The sequence below is a fragment of the Sitophilus oryzae genome, unplaced genomic scaffold (assembly GCF_002938485.1).
Source record: "Sitophilus oryzae breed Bouriz unplaced genomic scaffold, Soryzae_2.0 scaffold_1007_pilon_pilon, whole genome shotgun sequence".
NCBI classification, from domain to species: Eukaryota; Metazoa; Arthropoda; class Insecta; order Coleoptera; family Curculionidae; genus Sitophilus; species Sitophilus oryzae.
The window spans coordinates 545,711-568,004 of record NW_022145624.1 but is presented as its reverse complement, the minus strand read 5'-3'; the positions used below and the strand labels follow the sequence as shown (position 1 = coordinate 568,004).

The window sequence follows — 22,294 nt, the reverse complement described above, 5'->3', positions numbered from 1 at the left end:
CGCATGAGTATTAAAGATTACAACCTTATATTTTACAGATATTCCTTATAAAGCCCCTCCTACACGTATCGTTTTACCTGTTCAATCAAAACGTATCGAGCGAGTTAAAAATCTAATATGTTGTGTTGCACAAAATAAAGTAATTCTACAAAATTGTTTACAGATATTTAAAAATTATTATTTACACTCCTTAATCTCTTTAATCCGTCTTTCCTGACAAGTAAAACGTAACGTGTAGACGTGGCTTTAGCAGATATTCCTTAAAAGTAATTGTGCAAGATTCTTATGAGTTACTTGAGAAAATAAATTAAGTACAGTAGTATATAAGTAGTGAAAAAAATTGAGCGTCACAGAAAACGTAATATCACAACATGACTTCAGCTTAAAATATTTGTGTATATACAGGGTGTAATCTAAGTAAGGCGCAACATTTTTTAACTCTGATTCTAAAATTCTAAATAATTTACCTTACGTAGAAAACACCCTACATGAATTGTTTTATTATTTTAAGAAATATAAAGATACAATTACAATAAATTACATATTTATTGATATGAATATTACTTAAAAAAAGAAATATGAATATTTTATTTATTGTTTAGTTTCTTGTGCATTGTAGAAAAATAACAACTTGTGCTTTTGGGTTGATATTTTGTTATTTTTTTGTTCTTGTTCAAGTTTACATCTAAGTTGAGGCACAATATGTTAAGGCATCCTTTATAAAAATGATGCCAGAAATGGCCGAAAAAATATATTCCTATTGCCATTTTATTTTTAACCTATCTACCGAGTATCTTTGGTCAAACAACAATAAAAAAATTGTTATTCTTAAAATAGATTTCAAAAAATTTCGTCCTACTACCTATCTAAAAAGATCTCTTCAAAGATATCTTACTTCGTTCTAAACATTTTCTTGGATACAAAATTGATATGTCAATAATTTTTGACACTTAAACACTAGATTCGAGTAGTCTAACTAGAATATTAACTAGATAAAAATAAGGAATGTAAAGAACTTAAGTAGAACAGTGAAAAAAAGTACTTACGTGTATAAAATATAAAAAAATAAGTCCTTGTTTTAGAGAAATGGCTCTATTTTCGAGTTAAATAATAATACTATGTTTAGTTAACTGAACACCTTGTATATATTTTTTGTGTTAAATAAAAATAGTTATGTCATAAAAAGGCAGAATTCTTAGGAACAAAAAATTATTGATCTATGTGCTTACCAGAGTACAAATATTTTAGCCCCTTTAAGTATACCACCAGTAATACGTCAAGACCTGCATGATCGAAAAAAAGGCGTCAAGTGGGCTTGGAAATGAGGATCGTTAACATGCAGAATAAAATTTTTGAATATAAAATGGCAGGGATCTTCATTTCAACGTTAACTGGGTTGTCGTTTTATTTGATCGTATGAAATATAATTGAAAAAAAAGCCGTCGTAACAACCCCTTAAATGACAATGAAGATGAACAGTAACGTAATTTTAAAAAATAAACCGATCAAATTAACATTTCTTTTTAAATATGTATTTTTTATGTCAATTTTTAATAAATAACAGAGAATTACGAGCCGAATTATTATTATTCGAAGGCTACCATGACATCTTTTTTTTTAATAAATCTATAAAATTAACATTTCTTTTTAAATATGAATTACTTATGTCGATTTTTAGAAAATAACAGCAATCGGCACGACAAAAAATGATCACCCAATATTATTTCGTAGGCTACTGTGACATAATTTTTTTTTGATCATACGGAAATTTTTAAAAATCAACCTATAAAATTAAGATTTCTTTATAAATGACAAAAATTATCTATTCAGTGAAAATTTTGTTTACTTCAAAGGCTACTACAGCAATCGGTCCCACAAAAATTATCACCGAATATCAAAGGCTATTACGACATCTTTTTTTTTCATCATACGTAAATTTCGAAAAATAAACCTATAAAATTAACATTTCTTTTTATTTACTTAATTTTAAATACGAATTTCTAAGGTCAATTTTTAAAAAATAACAGCAATCGGCACGACGAAAAATCATCACCCAATATTATTTCATAGGCTACTATGACGTCATTTTTTTCGATCATACGGAAATTTTTAAAAATGAACCTATGAAATTAAGATTTCTTTTTAAATATATATGACAAAAACTATCATCGAATATTACTTCAATGGCTACTACGACAGGTTTTTTTTTCGATCGTACGAAAATTTCTAAAAATAAATCTATAAAATTACTAATTCTTTTTAAATACGAATTCTGCCTATTAAAAAAATTAAACTAAACCGATATAACTTAAACAAACTAAATCAGTCGATCGAGGGATGTGTACAAAGGTCATACCGACGTCTCGGAGTTCAGTCTCAAAACAAACTTGTTACTTTTCGGATCCACCACCTCCTCGGTCACGTTGAAGTGGGGCAATTTTTTTATGACGCACAACAACGAAACGTCGTTTTGCCTCAACTGAAACGACACCCCGTCCACTATAGGCCTTGTGAGAAGCTCTTCGCAAATCAGAGCCCACGTCTGAACCCCTTTCTGTTCTTTATCGTTCTGCAGAACGGGTTCAGTGACGAGGAATGGTTCCAAAAAAGCCCTGGGAGTGAGATCGTGACTAAGACAGTGGGCTAAATGACCTAAAATCGAGTCGACAGTATGGCGAGGTTGTTGGCGAGTGATTCTGAGGTATTTTTGTAAAGAGCGGGCCATAGAAGGGAATATTGCCTGAGCTGCTTCGTGAGGATCCATCGGTATAGCTGAGATTTGATCGTGATGAAGCCTTCTGATGTGTGTAAAGGCTTCTTCGGCTGCTGTAACTAATCTAGCCCTCCTTTTTCTAACTCTTCTTTCATACTCATGCTCCTCATAGAAACGCTCATTGTGGCTAGAATCCCGTCTTCTAGCATGAGCAGCTAGCATAGCCCTAGATTGAGATTGTTGCATTGGAGTGTTATTGACACCATCTACCTCATAAAACTTGAAACTAGTTGAAGTTTTGCGTGATTTTGATACAGGAATTCGTTCTAAATATGGGTTATATATCGGAAATTCTGTGTAGTATTTTTCCAGGACCCATACAGCTGCTCTTTGGATACTTAACTGACCGATACCGTAGGCTTTACTAGCCCCATCAGGGCTCCGGACTATTTTAATATAATACAATGGCTGTAAGTGCCTTATTTCAACCAAAACTACTGCTAGATAGTGTATAAACAGTAAGGTATCGGTCAAACTCAAAGCATAAGCAACTAGAGCCTTATAATCAACCGTTTCTTCGGGTGTTGTGGCAGCTCTAGCTGTCTCAGTCACTTGAACAATATAAAACAACCAATATGAGAAAGTACAGACCAAAACAAACACTAAAACTCCAGCTCTAAACAGGAAAAACCTGGGTAAAGTGGCGTGGGGCTTCCTTAAAAACACCGCCCACGCTCCTATGGCTAAAATGGTCATTTTAAACGCTAAAGAAACGAGCTGGCCTTTACATTCAGCTCCGCAAGCTAAGAGTCTGTCTCCATCGGCTAGTCCTAGTCTGTTTGACAGTGCTGGAAAGAAGCCTAGTTTTGGAAAAACTACCATGGCAAGGGGGCTAAGGAAAGCTACGGTTGAGAGGACGTAGGTTATGACAGCGCCTACATAGCGCTGGCACATGAAACCTATGCCTGTGTCAGGCTCACCAGGCCAGTTACTCACGTCTTCTGTTGACTGGGACTGTTCTGAGGTGTTTCCTGTGATGGCAGTAGTGTTTTCACCCCAGTTGTCGTCTTGAGGTAGGATCTGGACTTCGATGACTTCCTGTCCATCTCTGTTGTCCGGAGTTAAGGTTACAGCGGTCTGGAATGGTGCCATGTCGTCGTTTTTTCGACTTTTACTGCTCCTAAACAAAATAAAACGGTAAAATAATATAAAATATTGAGAATAAAGCGAGTAATTTACCTGGTACTTCTGTGAGAATGTTGCCTGAAGTTATTCCTGTCCCTGTGACTGCGAGACCGTCTAGATCTTGAACTGTTTTCCGACTTTACAGATTCGGTCTCCATGATGGTAACAGTCTCATTACCCATAAAAATACAATCTCTACAGTCCTCATAGGTTTGTATAGTCGAGTTTATTCAAAAAATTGTCTAAATTTTTAAAGTTCATTGACTCGCTTCTGATTGTGGTGACATTATGTAAACAATAACGATTTTCCTATTAAGTAATTTACCTAAATTGCCTTATTCTAGTTATATCGAGTCCTGAGGTATGTGAAGCACTAGCACTTCATTCATTTTTATCAACTAGTTTAATACAAAACAATAAATTGTACATTTTTAAAATAATTATTTAGAGTAAAAAAATATGGCTACCGTTTCAATGGCATTGCCGTCAATGAAGTTAGCAGCGAATTTTTGAATCATATATAATTTCACAAAAAAAAAATATGATTTTACAGGAGAAAGTTAATTGATCAATTTAATCCAGATGGAAATTACTAAGTTATTGAATGTATTTTTAAAAATTAATAGAAAATATTTACAAAATGAGAAATTTATAATCAAAAGCTTGAATATGACCCAAAGCATTCTACGGGCCGTATAGTTCTGGTAGCTTAAGGCCCTTAAACAAAAAAGAAGACAATGTTGTGAATGACAAAGTAACCTCACAAAATTGTTTTGAATTTTCCAGAAAAGTCATTGAGAAAAATAATGTTTTTAAAGGGTCTATAATTTCTATAAATATGAAGTTTTATAAAGCAGAAATAGCTGATATTATTCGTTGTAATCAACGAGACGAAGCTTTCGTCAAAAATCTGGAAAGCCAGCTTCATTCGTTTCTTAAGTACCTGAGCAGTAGAACTTATCACAAAATTCGTTTGTACGTTCCTGTTATAGCGAACGTTTGGTATTATTGGCTCACATCTCTGAGCAATTTACAAACGTTAGGTGAAGAATACGCTGGTACGCTTAGAACAACCAATGAAAACAGAATCCCAACAAAACTTGTGAGTTTTTTTTTTTTTTTCGTTATAAAAACACATTTAAGATATTTGATTTGAAGAAACAAATGATATGGTTGATCATGTATATAGGAGGAGATTCCTTATTAGACAGGGCCTTACTAGCTGCTGAGAAGCAAGTGAATCAGTCAAGTTCTTTAACGAATAATGCCAAAGAAACACTCCTATCGTTTATCCAGTTCTTTAAGGAGAAAAAAGTTTATCTAAAATGGATACATCACTCCTTGTTTTATATTGGTGGAAAATATTACAACATAGCCAACAGACTAACTGGAATTAAATATGTTTGTATTTATTACTATAATTTTCTTCAAGTTTTGTTAAATCAAAATAATCTTGTAGGTTATATTGAGACCCTGGATGCAAGACAAGTCATTTAGCGGAAGCTTCTCTTTATTAGGTCAAATTTCTCTGTTTTATGTTATTTTAAACATCTTACTGACTATATTTAACAATGAATTTAGTCTGGATAAATACAAAACATCTTCATCTAGTAATGTTAATGTAAGTGAATCAAAAAAAGGATGTGTTTTGTGTACAGAAAGTTATAAGTCTCCCACAGCCACGCCCTGTGGACATATTTTTTGCTGGGACTGTTTGCAAGATAGTTTAAGGTATCAGCAAAACTGCCCTGTGTGCAGGCAAGAGGTGTTACCAAGTAGAATTGTCTTATTACAGAACCATTTATAAGGGTAGTCAAAAAAGGTGAGTAAATAAAATCAACTACATATAAAACTTAAATCTTTTGTATATTTATACCAAAACCAGATTTGTATTTATAAAAATATATTAAATAAAAATAACTTTTATTTACAATTTAAATTATATTTAAGTACTTAAAATTAATCTCTTGGATACTGAGAAATGCCTTTATTCACAGCTCAATCTAATTTAAAACTTAACATTAAATAGTATAACATAAAATACATACATGATCATTTTAATTTAAAATATAATACTTTTACCATAGTTTATTATGGATGAGATTTATTCTTAGAGCTGTTATATTGTTATACTTTATATTCAGTCACGTCTACTACAGGCTTTTTCGGCTGATAACCGTACAAAAATATGGAAAATATTACAAAACCTGCCCCTATAACAAACTGAAAACTCAATACAAATCCGAATAAATATATAGAGCCTATACAAGAGATCACTATAGCTAAAGATGTGGCAAAACCCTTTAAAATATTATCGGCATACTTAACAACTACCGCCACGATTAGGCCTCCTCCTGCTTGCAAGACAATCAGATAATTCACAAACTTGTCGTATCCAAAGAAAAATCCTTTTTCACTTATTAACTGTCCGTCATATAAGTAACATGATAACCAACCCAAAGGAATGGAACACAGAGACAGCTGGACGTTACGCATCCAAACTGTCACATCACTACCCTTTAGGATTTTCTCAAAGTACACTCCAGCAAAGCCTGAAAGGGCACAGGCTGTCAAAGCTGCCATAGAACCTAAAATATTATTTTATTAAAGTATTTTTTATGGAAGTAGTTCATTTATACCAACCGATAAACTTATTTTGTCCCTCTGCATTTTTGGAATTGGAATGCTCACTGCTTTGAGCTAACTGCACCAAGACAACACCGATTATAAGTGTTAGCAGAGACAGCCATTGTGTTTTGAGAAGAGACCTCCTCAAAATAAACACCGAGAACATTGCCGTTGTGAGGATTTTCAGTTGGTAGGTCACCTGGTAGGTTGCTGCGTCGAGATGTGAGGCTGATACATACAGGAGGTTGTTTTGTATGAGATAGACGAATGAGGGGACACATACTTTAAGTGTGTCTATAGGTTGTTTTATGATTTGTTGGTCTATTGTGTTTATTAGACCTCGTATACCGCCTGCTTCAACATATACTATCCCGAGGCATGTGACGAGTTTCACAATTTCTGACATCAAAACAGCTAGAAAAAAAAATTATCAATTATTTCTCAATAAATTTAAGTGCCGGTGTAATAAATATACAATCAATTCAAAAAAAGCTACTCTATTCTTATGTTTGTTCATAGATAAGAGGATTACCACACACTATCTCATTTAATTAAGGTTTTACGAAATAATTTCATTGGATTTATGAGATTGATATTGAAGATATCCCACCTACCAGTTGAAGAAAAGAACATGTCTCCCTCCCTGGTCCTGGCATGCCTCATACTTAATCCTAGCACGGCATTTTGCAGGGTTAATGTAAGCAGGCTTACATATTTCAAGGTGTTTGCTGTGTCTGCTGAAAAGTTTAATTTATAATTAATCTTTTATGGTATTTCTTCATTCATTGATGATACTAATAACCTTGAATAACAAGGTATTTAGGTGAAAGAAAGTATACCATCAAAGTATATTAATTTAACATATATTATTCTAAAATAAACCTACCTTTCTTCATTTTACTTGAAAATATGTTACTTATAACAATATTTAGTTAATTGTTAGACCGGCACTGTAGTTTTTTAAGACAGGCACCTAAAAGTAATTTATTTTAAATATATTCAAGTATAAATAAATACCTTAAAAACATACCTTATTCCTGACTTGATATTAAGTTTCTTTATATAAATAGAACTGTACACGTTTGAGTTAATTTTGCCACATTTAAATAAACATTTGCTTATCAATTTCAACTTGAATTTCAAATATTTTGTTGACACCCTTTGACACGTTGAACTCCAGCTGAAATCCGTGTGATGTGTGATCAGCTGTTGATTTTGATAGTTCTTAGAAAAACGCAGATTATATTAATTTATGTAAAAAATTTTGTTTAAATAGCATTCTCATTTATAAAACAACTCTAAATAATGTGTTAAATTAAACTTTCGAATTTATTGCGAGTTTTTGGGTGTTTTATTTAACATTTTCCTGAAATTTAATAGTAGAAAAAATACAGAATTCTTTAATCCCAGCAAAGATTTAAAAACGCTTTACAATCTATTTACTAGATTAATAATGGTAATATAGTCTATTTTTCTATTACAAATAATGTTTAATTGAAATTAATTTACACAAATATATGCTGGATACTTTAAAATATTTGAAAAAATCGTAATGAACAAAAAAGATTTTGTTTTATAGTTTACTCACTAGATGTCGAAACAATCGAACTCAAGTATAGTTCGGTAATTTTCCAATAGGTGACGCCACGTGTGCTATATAATATAACTATTTATACATAGATGGCGCCACACATCTTTAATTACATAGTACAGCTATTACTACTTAGATGGCGCCAGTAGTTTTCAAGATTATATTAGAGCTTTTAACAAATAGATGGCGCCACGTCCTAGAAATACTTTTTGTTTTAGTTTCTCGCTTATAGATGGCGCCACATGTTACGTTAATAAATTAGTTCCAAAATTCCCCACGAAAATATTGTAGAGGTCGCTGAACGCAGTTTTTTTGACGTTTATTCGTTTTTTTTTTTCAATAACCTACTTATTTTACTTTTTATATTAAGAAATTAATGTGAAATTAATGTTTTTCGTTAGCTTAGTAGAATTTAAACTGAACGATGATATTTGCGGAATACGGATTCATAGAAATATATAATAATAATTTAACTTAAGTTATATGAAACAGCTAATCTAATGTACGTAGTTTATAAAAAAAGTATCTTTAGAATATATATATTTTACCACTCAGAACGTATTCTATGTTTATATTTGTGTTTATTTTCAGTTTTACTTGGATTTTGATGGAAAAAATTGAGAATGAAGCTCTCCATCAAAGGATACAGGTGCTGAACTTACAGTCGAAGGGATGGCAAGAGCTCTGGCAAGAGATTCCAAGGCTTATTCCAGGTTCTGAGGAACATACTAAATATGTAAGTTATAAGTATGTTACCTGTTATGTTTATTATAAGATTTTCAAAAGTATATTTTGCAACACAGCACTAGATTTATGCTTTATATAATATAACCGTAATAATATTTTTCAGGAAACATTGGTACCTATGCCTGGAAGTGTAGCTGATTAGTTCAAGATGTTTTATTATCAACAATTCATCTGGATGGGATTGGTATACGGTGCCCTATAAGTTGGTGCTTGGTGCCTTAAGTTGGTGGCTAGAAATCAGTATCGAGTTACAGCAGTGAAGTTTTAAAGGAATCCTTGATTAATGCAACTAGGTTAGTTAATGTGTAATAACTAAAAGCTTACTTACTATAACAACTAAAAGGTTAGTTAATGTGTAATAATTGTTTGTTTCACATAAGTTTGCATAAGTTGACCATAAAATTTAATCTAAGAATAGTCATATTAAAAAAAACACTCTGTAACATTGTGGTATTTTTCGAATGTGTATTTTATGGCAAATTCACTGAACAGAAAATAAATTATAGTTTTTAATGTGAAAAAATAAAGCTTTAGGATGAACATAAGTTTGAAACACCCTGTATATTGATTAATTAGAATATTTTTAAAGTGTGTGCTATCCTAGGCCACATACTCTGCCACCTTGTATATTAATAGTATTGTTTTTAGCTGAAGTACAATATCGAAAAAAAAAACGGCGTCGGAGATGGCATTTCTAAGGTAACTTGACGCCATTATTTTTTATCCTACGGTTGTAATCACTCAGTATTTAATAGAATTTTCAGCCTGCTCTGTTTTAAAATATTTTGATCATATAATACTTTTGCTACTTTGTATAGTAACCGTATGATCGAAAAAATTGGCTTCAAGTTACCTTTGAAATGACGATTGACCTACATTTATCAAATAAAACTTACAAAAATACAACGTCATCAATTTCTAAAGTAACTTGACGCCTTTTTTACTATACAGTCATTTCTACCGTGTGATCGAATAAAAACGGCGTCATCGATGACTATGAAATGAAGATCGCTGTCATTTTATATGTAAAATTATATGGGAAATGTCGTCGATCGTCATTTCCCAGCCAACTGGACGCCATTTTTTTTTTTTCGATTATATTGAGATACTTATGCTGTTGTATATAATGTATAATCGAAAAAAAACGGCTCTATACAGTTTATCATATAAAATAATCATCGAGCGTCATTTCTAAGGTAACTTGATGTCTTTTTTTAGATCATATATACTATAATATACTCAATATGTAATAGCATCTTAATCATAAAATACAATATGGTCGAAAAAAAAAACGGCGTCGCAGATTGCATTTCTAAGGTAACTTGACGCCGTTTTTCTTTCGTCCTACTGTAGTAATCACTCCGTGTTTATTAGAAGTTTCAGCATGCTCTGTTTTAAAATATTTTGATCATATAATACTTTCGTTGCTTTGTAATATAGCGTATGATCGAAAAAAAACGGCGTCAAGTTTCCTTTGAAATAACAAGTGATCTACATATTTCGCAGATAAATGTTAAAAATAAAACGTCATCGACCGGTATTTTTAAGGTAACTTGACGCATTTTTTGCGATTTTACGGTAATACAGTCATTTCTCTTTGTTATTCTTTTTTTGATCATATAATATACTTATGCTGTTTTGTATATAACGTATATTCGAGAAAAAAACGGCTTCAAGTTACCACGGAAATGACGATCGAAAAGATCCACCATATAAGATATCATCGAGCGTCATTTCTAAGGTAACTTGATGTCTTTTTTTAGATCATAATATATACGATACACTCAATATGTAATAGCATCATCATATATAATCATATATAATGTGACTGTAAAAGAACGGCGTCAGCGATGGCTATCAACTGAAGATCGCTGTCATTTTACAGGTAAAATTATGTGGTGAATGTCATAATCGTTCGTCATTTTCAAGCCATTTGGACGCCATTTTTTTTTCTCGATCACATGGTATTAGTAGTAAAAATATTATTGTTAATAAGTTAAATATTAATTTTGTGTTCTTTTTCTTTTCAGGAGCTTCTATCTACATCTGACTGATCCAGGTCCACTACGTGCATGTTTTATATATACCTTGTATATTGTATTTATTTTATATTTGTACATTGTATAGTATAAATAAATTTCGAATTAGTAAATACTTGGTATTTTATTTCCCTTGGTATACTTGAAAATATGTTACAAAATGGCATAAAAGAAAACAATTACTAAAGAATATTAATTTTTAGATCTTCAAAATAATAATAAATGCCTTATCTTATTACCTCTTCACCCTTATGTGCTCCTGATAAAAGTCGGTGATTTTTGATACTTAAAAATGGTGCCGCAATTTTGATTAAAAAGACGAAATTTTGGAGATTTGTATCAGGAGAACATAAAGAGTAAGGAGGTAAAAATAAATAAAATAAATACTTGACAAAATGGTGAATGCAACGCCTGCTCCTGGTATCGAAAAATACCTCCTCGCACTCATATATTCCTGATACAAATTAAAATTTTCTCCGCTTTTGACAAAACCGCCCAAAAATAATTTCGACCTGGCAAAAATTGGAGTACCTGACCAACGAGTTAGAATCAGTTAGATTTTTTCGAAAAACTGCCATTACTTCTAAACTAAAAGAGCTATCGAGGAACGGAACTCGGCATTCGATTCGCCTTTCAACCCTCTATAAGGGTGCATAATTAGGGCGCGATCGGAGACAAAAAAAATTTTTGGGCAAAAATGAAGGAAGGTTAACCCCTTACCTCATTTTTCGCCAAAAATTTTTTTTGTTTCCGATCGCGCCCTCGTCTTGGGCCCTTATAGAGGGTTGAATTCCCTATCGAAAGCCGCCCTCCGTTCCTCTCTAGCCCTTATAGTTTCCGAGATATTAGGGGTTGAAGTTTGGAAACGAGTTCGAAGTGCTAGAGATAGCAGAAATATCGTTGAAAAATGCTTTATTTACGAGTGGTGCTAAATTTGCTCCTTACCTCTTCAAGCTTATGCGTTCCTGATAGAAATTGGCGATTTTGGACGAGATTTAAAAATTTTTGTGCGATTTTGGTCAAAAGCTAAATTTTCTCGGATTTGTATCAGGAGTACATAAGAGCGAGGAGGTAAATACTTAATAAAATTTTTCGCTCAAGTTCAAAAATTTCGTGCAATTTGATTGAAATCTCTGATTTGTATCAGGAGCATATAAGAGCAAGGAGGTAAATACTACATAAGTTTCAAATAAAACAAGTCTTAATCAAAATATTCATTTATTAAAAAGTAATAATACATCACACACAATAAAAATTTATAAATAAGTTCAAAATATAATCCGATGTGGGAGGAACTAAAAACAGGCGTCAAGTTACCTTGGCCCGTTTGGACTGTGGAATGATGCTGAATCTGAAACAAAAAGAAAGAATTTTATTACTGACTGATTAAAACAAGATATAAAAATAATACCATATGACAGAGAAAAAATCGGCGTCAAGTTACCTTAGAATTGAGTGATAACATTTTATATGTAAAATTTCTCTGGTAAATGTTATCAATCGTCATTTCCAAGGTAACTTGATGCCATTTTTTTTTCGATCATACGGTACAAAGCAGCAAAAATATGATCAAAAAATTTCTATTACTTCTATTACATAGGTAGTGATTACTACCGTATGATGAAAGAAAAAACGGCGTTAGGTCACCTTAGAAATGGTGACTGACGACTTTATATTTGTAAAATTACATGGTAGATGTTATTAAACGTAACTTCCAAGGTAACTTGACGGCGTTTTTTTTTCGATCATAGACTATATACAAAGCAGCGTAAGTTAAGCATTGTATGATCAAAAAATAAAACAGTGCAGGCTGAAGTTGCTAATACATATTAAACGAATTGTGCGAATGATCTAAAAAAGGGCATGAAGTAACCTTAGAAATGACGAACAATGACATCTTATATGGTGGATCTTATCCATCGTCATTTCCGAGCTAACTTGTCGCTGAACATATTGAATGTATAATATATATGAACTAAAAAAGGCGTCAAGTTACCTTAGAGAAGACGCTCGATGATATCTTATATTATGATAATTATATGGTGTATCTTATCCATCGTCATTTCCGAGGTAAGTTGGCGGCGTTTTTTTACAATCATACGTTATATAAAAAACAGCATACATACATTTGATCAAAAAATATAATAAAGTAGAAAAAAAAACTGGGCGTCAAGTTATGCGTTACGCAAAAATGCGTTATTTATCAGCTACTGTCTGTCAATTCGAGTCATTTCAAAGGAAACTTGACGCCGTTTTTTTCGATCATACGGTACTATACAAAAGAGCAAAAGTATTATATGATCAAAATATATTTATACAAAGCAGGCTGAAACTTATTATTAAATACTGAAAGATTACTACGGTAGGATGAAAAAAAATGGTGTCAAGTAACTTTAGAATGCGACTGATGAGATCTTATATGAAAATAATATGGTGGTTGTTATCGATCGTAATTTCCAAGATACCCTAACGCTGTTTTTTAGATCATATATGTTATAAACAAAGCAGCATAATATGATCATTATATGATCAAAAATAAAAAAATAAAACATATTATAGCATTATATGATCAAAAAATATAAAAGAGCAGAGTTAAAGTGTTAATACAAATTGCCATGTACAGTACAGTAGAATCGAAAAAAAGCGTCATGTTTCCTTAGAAATTACGATCGATGACATTTTCTTTGTAAAATTATATGGTAGATTTTATCGACCGTCATTACTAAGGTAACTTGACACCATTTTGTTTTCGAATACACAAAGCAGCAAAAATATGATCAAAAAATGTCTTACTTTAATTACTTACATTCTCGGAGTGATTACTACCGTATGATGAAAAAAAAAACGGCGTCAAGTTACCTTAGAAATGGTAATCGATGACATCTTATATGAAAATTACATGGTGAATGTTATCAATATAGTTATTTCCAAGATAACTCAACACCGTTTCTTTCATATAAGGTAAGTATAAAATAAGCAAGTATTATACATATGATCAAAAAAATTTAACAGAACAGGCTTAAAATGTTAATACAAATTGCATGTATAATAGTACCACATGATCGAAAAAAACGGCGTCAAGTAACCTTAGAAACGACGATCGATGACAGTTTATTTGTAAAATGCTTAATGTTATAAATCGTTATTTCCACGGTAACTTGACGCCTGTTTTTTAGATCATACACCTTATATACAAAGGAGAATAAGAATTACATACAAAAATGATTAAAAAATATTATTACAAAGCAGAATTAAATTGTTAATATATACAGAGTGTATAGTACCGTATGAGTGAAAAAAAACAACGTCAAGTTAGCTTAGAAATGACGATCGATGACTTATTTGTAAAATTACATGGTGAATGTTATTGATCGTAATTTCCAAGATAACTTGGCGTGTTTTTTTTTCGATCATACATTATATACAAAGCAGCGTAAGTATTATATGATCAAAAAATATTATAACAGAACAGAATTAAAGTGTTAATACAAATTGTATGACAAAAAAAGGCGTCATGTTTTCTTAGAAATTACCATCGATGACATTTTCTTTGTAAAATTATATGGTAGATTTTATCGACCGTCATTACTAAGGTAACTTGACACCATTTTTTTTTTCGATTACACAAAGCAGCAAAAATATGATCAAGAAATGTCTATTACTTCTATTACTTACATTCTTGGAGTAATTACTACCGTATGATGAAAAAAAAAAACGGCGTCAAGTTACCTTAGAAATGGCGACCGATGACATCTTATATGAAAATTACATGGTGAATGTTATCAATATAGTTATTTCCAAGATAACTCAACACCGTTTCTTTTTCGATCATATAAGGTAAGTCTAAAATAAGCAAGTATTATACATATGATCAAAAAAATTTAACAGAACAGGCTTAAAATGTTAATACAAATTGCATGTATAATAGTACCACATGATCGAAAAAAACGGCGTCAAGTAACCTTAGAAACGACGGTCGATGACAGTTTATTTGTAAAATGCTTAATGTTATAAATCTTTATTTCCACGGTAACTTGACGCCTGTTTTTTAGATCATACCTTATATACAAAGAAGAATAAGAATTACATACAAAAATGATTAAAAAATATTATTACAAAGCAGAATTAAATTGTTAATATATACAGAGTGTATAGTACCGTATGAGTGAAAAAAAAACAACGTCAAGTTAGCTTAGAAATGACGATCGATGACTTATTTGTAAAATTACATGGTGAATGTTATTGATCGTAATTTCCAAGATAACTTGGCGTGTTTTTTTTTCGATCATACATTATATACAAAGCAGCGTAAGTATTATATGATCAAAAAATATTATAACAGAACAGAATTAAAGTGTTAATACAAATTGAATGATTAAAAAAAAGGCGTCATGTTTTCTTAGAAATGACCATCGATGACATTTTCTTTGTAAAATTATATGGTAGATTTTATCGACCGTCATTACCAAGGTAACTTGACACCATTTTTTTCGATCATACAAAGCAGCAAAAATATGATAAAAAATGTCCATTACTTCTATTACTTACATTCGGAGTGATTACTACCGTATGATGAAAAAAAAACGGCGTAAAGTTACCTTAGATAACTTGACACCATTTTTTTTCGATCATACAAAGCAGCAAAAATATGATCAAAAAATGTGGTGACCGATGACATCTTATATGAAAATTACATGATGGATGTTATCAATAGTTATTTCCAAGATAACTCAACACCGTTTCTTTTTCGATCATAAGGTAAGTATAAAATAAGCAAGTATTATATGATCAAAAAAATTTAACAGAACAGGCTTAAAATGTATATACAAATTGCATGTATAGTACCACATGATCGAAAAAACGGCATCAAGTAACCTTAGAAACAACGGTCGATGACAGATTATTTGTAAAATGCTTAATGTTATGAATGTTTATTTCCAAGGTAACTTGACACCTGTTTTTAGATCATACCTTATATACAAAGCAGAATAAGTATTACATACACAAATGATTAAAAAATATTATTACAAAGCAGAATTAAATTGTTAATACATACAGAGTGCATAGTACCATATGAGTGAAAAAAAAAACAACGTCAAGTTAGCTTAGAAATGACGATCGATGACTTATTTGTAAAATTACATGGCGAATGTTATTGATCGTAATTTCCAAGATAACTTGGCGCGTTTTTTTTTCGATCATACATTATATACAAAGCAGCGTAAGTATTATATGATCAAAAAATATTATAACAGAACAGAATTAATTGATCGTAATTTCCAAGATAACTTGGCGCGTTTTTTTTTCGATCATACATTATATACAACGCAGCGTAAGTATTATATGATCAAAAAATATTATAATAGAACAGAATTAAAGTGTTAATACAAATTGTATTCTTAGAAATTACCATCGACGACATTTTCTTTGTAAAATTATATGGTATATTATATCGACCGTCATTTCCAAGGTAACTTGACACCATTTTTTTTCGATCATACAAAGCAGCAAAAATATGATCAAAAAATGTCTATTACTACTATTACTTACATTCGGAGTGATTACTACCGTATGATGAAAAAAAAACGGCGTTAATTTACCTTAGAAATGGTGACCGATGACATTTTATATGAAAATTACATGGTGGATGTTATCGATGATCATTTCCAAGATACCTTGACGCTATTTTTTAGATCATATATTATTTTCAAAACAGCACATAATCTAAAAATACCGTGTGATCGAATAAAAACGGCGTCCAGTTGGCTTGGAAATGACGATCGATGACATTTCCCATATGAATTTACATATAAAATGACAGCGATCTTCATTTCATAGCCATCGCTGACGCCGTTTTTATTCGATCATACGGTATAACAAAGTAGAAATGAGCATATAGTACCGTATGATAAAAAAAAGCGTCAAGTTACCTTAGAAATTAGTAATAACGATCGGTGATGTTTTATTTATAAATTTATATGGCGAATGTTATCGATCGTCATTTCCAAGCCAACTCCGACGTCTTTTTACAATCGTATGATACATTAAATGTCCTAGTAAAAAACAAACGTTGTTTTAATCTGTAAAAATATATCATATTTTTATGATCAAAAATAATTATAACTAAAGACCGAATGATACCTAAACTGTAACAATTTAATAAAACTATATACAAATCAGCATAACATGATCAAAAAATGTTAAAACAGAGTAGGCTTTAAATACCCTAAAATAAACTGAAAGTTTATTTTTATCCTTATATTCTCTAGTACAAGTTGAATGTTATATTAAATTGCAAGAATTTTACAACAACATTACACAGAAAACAGTACAATATAATGAAAAATTGGATACAGTAATACTACTATAAAAAAAATACATTTTTAAGATAAATTTACAAAAGACAGAGTAAAATATACATCATAGTCAGTGCCATAACACACCAATTATTATGATAAAATATACCAAATATATTTGCTATATCTTAGTTTTACTAATTTTATTTACCTCTATATTATTTTGTCGTACATAAGCTTGATCATTCTACTGCTTTTTTCTTCTTGTTTATCGAAGTGGCCCTTTTAAGAAACCCTACAATAAATTAATAAAAAAAACTAGAGGCTTTCCTCAATAAACTATAAAAAGACCTACATTTGATATTATGTAGTCAGTTAATCCTGCTTGATTTCTGTTTTATCATCTGCAGATAGAGTGAGATTTAAACCAAAAATAATAAAAAACATTCCAATCTACCAATACAATGAAGTCACTTCCTTGAAGAAAACAAATCCTAGCATAGCCTAAAACAACATAAAAATAGTATAATTCATCTGCATAACATCAGATAATCGAGATACTTACCGAACAACAATAGTTTGATGACGAACTAACTACTGTAACTAATAAAGATGTGTTAGATTGATGTAGAGCTTTAACAAACAATGTCCAGACACCGGCATTACACAATATCATGGCCCCAAAACATATTATACGTAGAATAAGGTAATTCTGTAAAAAAACATCAGTTGTTATAACCTAAATTTTGTTTATTTAACACCACTTTTACTTACCTCTAGTCCTGAAAAACCGGCTAATTTTCCAAAAGCACCTGCTGTAGCAGCACAACAACCTGCAAGAAATGTGTAATGTATTTTCATTTGAAATATTCAAAATGCAGGAACATAATGATTAAATAATAAATAAAAATAACAAAAAACTTTATAAAAATCAAATGTTCACTTATGCAACCAGAAAAACATGCGGGTATTTTACTAGTTGCCTATATATTATAATTCTTCCTTTTATAGCGAAGCCACAGAAGCTATCTAATGATATATGGGCGTTAAAGGCCTAAATAAATTTAAGATGAAATTGACAATTGACAAGACAATTGTTTTTTTTTTCAAATTTTGTTTATTATTTTTTAATTATTGTACTCAATTGTACCTATAAATAATTATGAAACGGTCTGATTGATTATTATTGTGACATTAAAGTGTTGTTATTATGGTTCCAGATACGATAGATAACACGGGAATGAATGAAGAAATATAACATCCTAGGTAAGTGTTTTTATATTTTTGAGATTTAATATCAACAATAATATTGACTAAAACACCGCATGCTTTGTAGTTAAATAAATTTAATTTATTTCTCTATCGGAGGGTAAACAGTACTTTAACTGATATTTTTTAGTTTTCTTGTAACCAGTACGTAAACATTTGACCTTTTCCTTTGATTTTCACTGTTCCCCTCGGTATTATCTTGAATTTCCCTTCTGGTATGAGTTTTTTAACTTCAGGAGATATTTGTATTTTTCCTGGCTATAAAATAATCCCTTATTATAGCGAAAAAAAATGTTAAAAATAAATTTTTAAGTACCTCACTACTAGACTGCATTCTTGAGGCTGTATTTACAGTGTCTCCAAAGAAGCAGTACCTGGGTACTTTGATACCAACTACCCCAGCTACTGCAGGCCCGGATTGCATACCTAAAAATACATTTTATTAAGTTTTAGGTAGGTTTTTAGGCATATTTGTACCCATCTTAACATTGAATTCCTGTCCAATGGGCACCTTGATGTTTTTAGCAACTTTCAGCATGCTTAATGCCACTTCTGCCATTACTTCGGCATGATTGTCGGTTCTTTCGGGGGCACCAGCGGCTGCCATGTATACTTGACCCACTGTTTCAACCTGTAGGTTAATTATATGTACTTTAAAACACAAAAGTCAGTATTTTTTACCTTATATACGTTGAATTTATCCATTAATTGATCGAAAGCAGAGAACACATTGTTCATTGTTGTCACGACATCCATAGTTTCCTTTACAGTGCTTGACTGAAGACCGACCAACTCACAGAACAGAATACTCACCGAACTGAAGGACTAAAAATCTTTTATATTAATATAATTATTGTAGAATATCCTGAAGTATTTTGGGTACTTCACAGGTATCCAAAGCTGATGTTCCAGCTCTAAGCCTGTCAGCTATAGCTTTAGGGATCATAGAATATAATAAATCGTCTGTACGCTTCTTCCATTGATCTAGAAGGTCGTGGCTTGATTCTAGCTCTTCAGTGTTCTGTTCGGCTTTGTCAAACATGATTTGGAGTCTAAAAAAGAAGTTTTTGAAGTTTTTTTCAGTGAAAATGTTAAGGTTTTTGAGTTTTTTTACTTTGAATTGTGTTGCCATCCTGCTAGGACCATTTCTCTGCTCAAACCATGTGAATTTAGGTCGTTTAAGTATAGAGATTGTAGATTTAGTTCTCCTATGTCGTTAATGCTAAGAAAATATGATTTGAATAAAAATTTGAATAGTGATGGGCAAATACAAGACCAAGAGTCCTTTGGACTTGCTATTGTAGGGTCCTTGTCACATTGTTTTGGTCTTTGCTGGAAGACTCGCAAATCTTGCACTTTTTTAATAGATGCAATTTTTAACAACGATTTATTTTAGGTATAGGAACATAATATAATCAAAAAGTAACGAATTAAAGACCCTTTTCACCAGGGAAATAAAAAATAGGTTTCCATTTGAAAAAAAAAATGATTTATGATAATTTTTTAATCGCTCAATTCCATGAGAGCTACGACCAATATTATATGACATTTGAATAATTTAATTTTTGAAATAGATAGCCACATATCTACTCTTTATGTCTCAGGGACTGTGGCAATCCCCAAATTTGACGTTTAGGCTATACAAAATTTTTTGACAGGCAGTTTTTTTTGTTCAAAAACTTTAAATATATTTTTTTTCTCAAAAATGGTTAACGTTAGGTATTGAGTGTTTAATATCAAAAATTAATGAAATTTTACAGAGAATTAAGTATGCAAAAAAATGGGGATACCCGTTTAAAATAAGAAAGTTGCTGTCAACTTCCGATATTTCCTGTACTGTCGCCGTATTAAAAATAGTTTTAATAGATATATCTCGTTTTGAAATAATGAAATGCAAAAAATCTCCGATCTAGATATTGTAGTTCTCTAGAAAGTTCTAATGCACGCTCAGCCTGGAACACTCTCTATATGTCAAGCATTAATTCCAAAATTGAGTCAAAAATATAAAGATTCCTGAATTAGATATCAAATTTATGTCTGTGGTAAGGTATTAAACAGTTCTTACATAGGACTGCATAAGAAAATCATGCCATTAATGTCTTCGATGTATTTCATTTGTCCTTTGAGTAGCAGGAAGTTTTTGTAGCTAGGGTTTGTGATGTCTAGTTCATCGTGAGTGGCATTTTCGTCATACGTCTCGAAACCTCTGTTACATTCCCACTCAAAAACCACAGCTTGCAAATTCATTAACTAAAAAAAATATCATTTAATATAAAGATACTCCATATATTGAGGAAAAAAATAGATAATTAAAATAAATAAACTAGAAATTAGACTTTTTTATACTGTTTTTTTGTGATATTTTTCGTCAACTTACATTTTTCCAAGTCAGCGATATACCTTTTGGTCTTCTTAGTCTAAAATATCTTGCTACGGGTTTATTAATACAAGGATTATCCGGGTTCCATATCATCCCGTAATTTTCGCCCACAGCTATGATGTTTAGGCTCCTGTCAAGCAGGACAGCGAAAGGGAACAGTGACATTAGCAGATCGCAGGAAAATGGAGATAGTTTTGCGAATCTGGATACGTTTTCCTTGGCTGACTGTTTGTGTAACATCTGGAAAGGAAATGTTTATTAAATAATATTCCCTGTTTGTTTAAAAATTAATATAACTTTTTTATTTCCTCAGATAACATGACGAATTTGGTATGTTAGTATACGACATAAATTAGGATTGATTGTCGTATTTTATCGAAATCGTATTTCAAATTTCAATCTAGAGTGCCATGACTGTGTTAAAAACACCAATTTTTAATCAAGCAGTCTAATTTTAAAAATTTACAGGATATGTTTCAAGTGATGGCTGTAAGGGCTGTTAAGGCTTTCCAGGGTTGTAACTGTAGTTTCACTCACTGAGATTTGCTACACTATTGTTTTTTACTCCCTGTATAAATATTTATTGGTTTGTGTCATTGAATTTGTGATATGTGATGCAAAAAATCGAGTTTGTTGCGTCATATATCACATATTCATTGCAAAAATACTCAAGATCGTGGCAAAAATTACGAATTAATTGTTTATTTTATTGAATTATAATTTACGGACTGTAAAACTTTCTTACGTATTGTTTGTTCTTAAAATCCAGCCGAAAATGAACCAGGACATTTTTTCTCGACCCTGTAGCCGAACTGGCTTCTTCCAGCACTTTGATGTTCAGTTGCAGTTTGAAGAAATCCTTGGCACACTGTTCCAAAGCTCCTACAAGAACAGGACAAAAAAATAGAACTTTTTTCTGTGTTCTTGTGTCAGTTTTTAATAAATAACATAGCAATCGGCACGACGAAAAATAATGACCCAATATTTTTTCGTTGGCTACTATGACATCACATTTTTTCGATCATACGGAAATTTTTAAAAATAAACCTAAAAAATTAACATCTCTTTTTAAATATGAATTTCTATTGTTAATTTTTAATAAATATTATAGCAATCGGTTCCACAAAAAATATCATCGAATATTACTTCCAAGGCTACTACGACATTTTTTTTTATCATACGAAAATTTTGAAAAATAAACCTATAAATTATTGACATTTCTTTTTAAATATAAATTTCTTATGTCAATTTTTAAAAAATGACAGCAATCGGCACGACAAAAAATGATCACCTAATAATTTTTCGTAGGCTACTATGACATCATTTTTTTTTCGATCATACGGACATTTTTTAAAATAAACCTAAAAAATTAACATCTCTTTTTAAATATGAATTTCTTTTGTTAATTTTTAATAAATATTATAGCAATCGGTTCCACAAAAAATA

The 22,294-nt window shown here is 31.2% G+C and overlaps 4 protein-coding genes and 2 long non-coding RNA genes across 9 annotated transcripts in view; 2 read left to right on the top strand and 4 right to left on the bottom strand.

Annotated features, from left to right (window-relative positions):
- Positions 1–180: 180 nt before the first annotated feature.
- Positions 181–4,378, bottom strand: LOC115891473 (vang-like protein 2). The gene is made up of 2 exons (XM_030911929.1): positions 3,953–4,378; positions 181–3,893 (listed from the first exon to the last, which is right to left on the bottom strand). Exons 1-2 carry the CDS (start codon positions 4,078–4,080, stop codon positions 2,351–2,353), a joined length of 1,671 nt encoding a protein of 556 aa, XP_030767789.1. The 5' UTR covers positions 4,081–4,378; the 3' UTR covers positions 181–2,350.
- Positions 4,379–4,635: 257 nt separating this feature from the next.
- On the top strand, positions 4,636–7,331 carry LOC115891449 (peroxisome biogenesis factor 10-like). 3 transcript variants are annotated; one of them, XM_030911910.1, is made up of 4 exons: positions 4,636–5,000; positions 5,057–5,299; positions 5,358–5,720; positions 7,046–7,331. In XM_030911910.1, exons 1-3 carry the CDS (start codon positions 4,737–4,739, stop codon positions 5,703–5,705), a joined length of 855 nt encoding a protein of 284 aa, XP_030767770.1. In that variant the 5' UTR covers positions 4,636–4,736; the 3' UTR covers positions 5,706–5,720; positions 7,046–7,331. The 3 variants fall into 3 exon arrangements, with proteins under 3 accessions (XP_030767770.1, XP_030767778.1, XP_030767764.1); XM_030911918.1 differs by having other exon boundaries at positions 7,083–7,100; XM_030911904.1 differs by lacking the exon at positions 7,046–7,331 and having other exon boundaries at positions 5,358–5,785.
- Positions 5,785–7,836, bottom strand: LOC115891436 (UDP-N-acetylglucosamine transporter). Of its 2 annotated transcripts, none has more exons than XM_030911887.1 (5): positions 7,557–7,836; positions 7,413–7,499; positions 7,141–7,263; positions 6,542–6,940; positions 5,785–6,486 (listed from the first exon to the last, which is right to left on the bottom strand). In XM_030911887.1, exons 2-5 carry the CDS (start codon positions 7,420–7,422, stop codon positions 6,026–6,028), a joined length of 993 nt encoding a protein of 330 aa, XP_030767747.1. In that variant the 5' UTR covers positions 7,423–7,499; positions 7,557–7,836; the 3' UTR covers positions 5,785–6,025. The 2 variants fall into 2 exon arrangements, with proteins under 2 accessions (XP_030767747.1, XP_030767753.1); XM_030911893.1 differs by having other exon boundaries at positions 7,141–7,260; positions 7,557–7,778.
- Positions 7,837–8,470: 634 nt separating this feature from the next.
- LOC115889560 lies at positions 8,471–11,013 on the top strand. Its single transcript, XR_004051471.1, has 4 exons — positions 8,471–8,619; positions 8,709–8,853; positions 8,968–9,157; positions 10,895–11,013. It is a non-coding gene; the product is annotated as an uncharacterized LOC115889560 (long non-coding RNA).
- A 1,091-nt stretch (positions 11,014–12,104) lies between these two features.
- Positions 12,105–18,104, bottom strand: LOC115889508. Its single transcript, XR_004051462.1, has 5 exons — positions 17,974–18,104; positions 17,765–17,911; positions 17,555–17,703; positions 17,411–17,494; positions 12,105–12,254 (listed from the first exon to the last, which is right to left on the bottom strand). It is a non-coding gene; the product is annotated as an uncharacterized LOC115889508 (long non-coding RNA).
- A 355-nt stretch (positions 18,105–18,459) lies between these two features.
- LOC115890350 (soluble guanylate cyclase 89Da-like) overlaps positions 18,460–22,294 on the bottom strand; it is a 36,789-nt gene continuing 32,954 nt past the window's right edge. The window contains 8 exon segments of the mRNA XM_030910580.1: positions 18,460–18,726; positions 18,785–19,099; positions 19,150–19,293; positions 19,352–19,520; positions 19,583–19,690; positions 20,534–20,718; positions 20,846–21,088; positions 21,594–21,730. Coding sequence (XP_030766440.1) covers positions 18,595–18,726; positions 18,785–19,099; positions 19,150–19,293; positions 19,352–19,520; positions 19,583–19,690; positions 20,534–20,718; positions 20,846–21,088; positions 21,594–21,730 — 1,433 coding nt within the window. The 3' untranslated portion in view covers positions 18,460–18,594.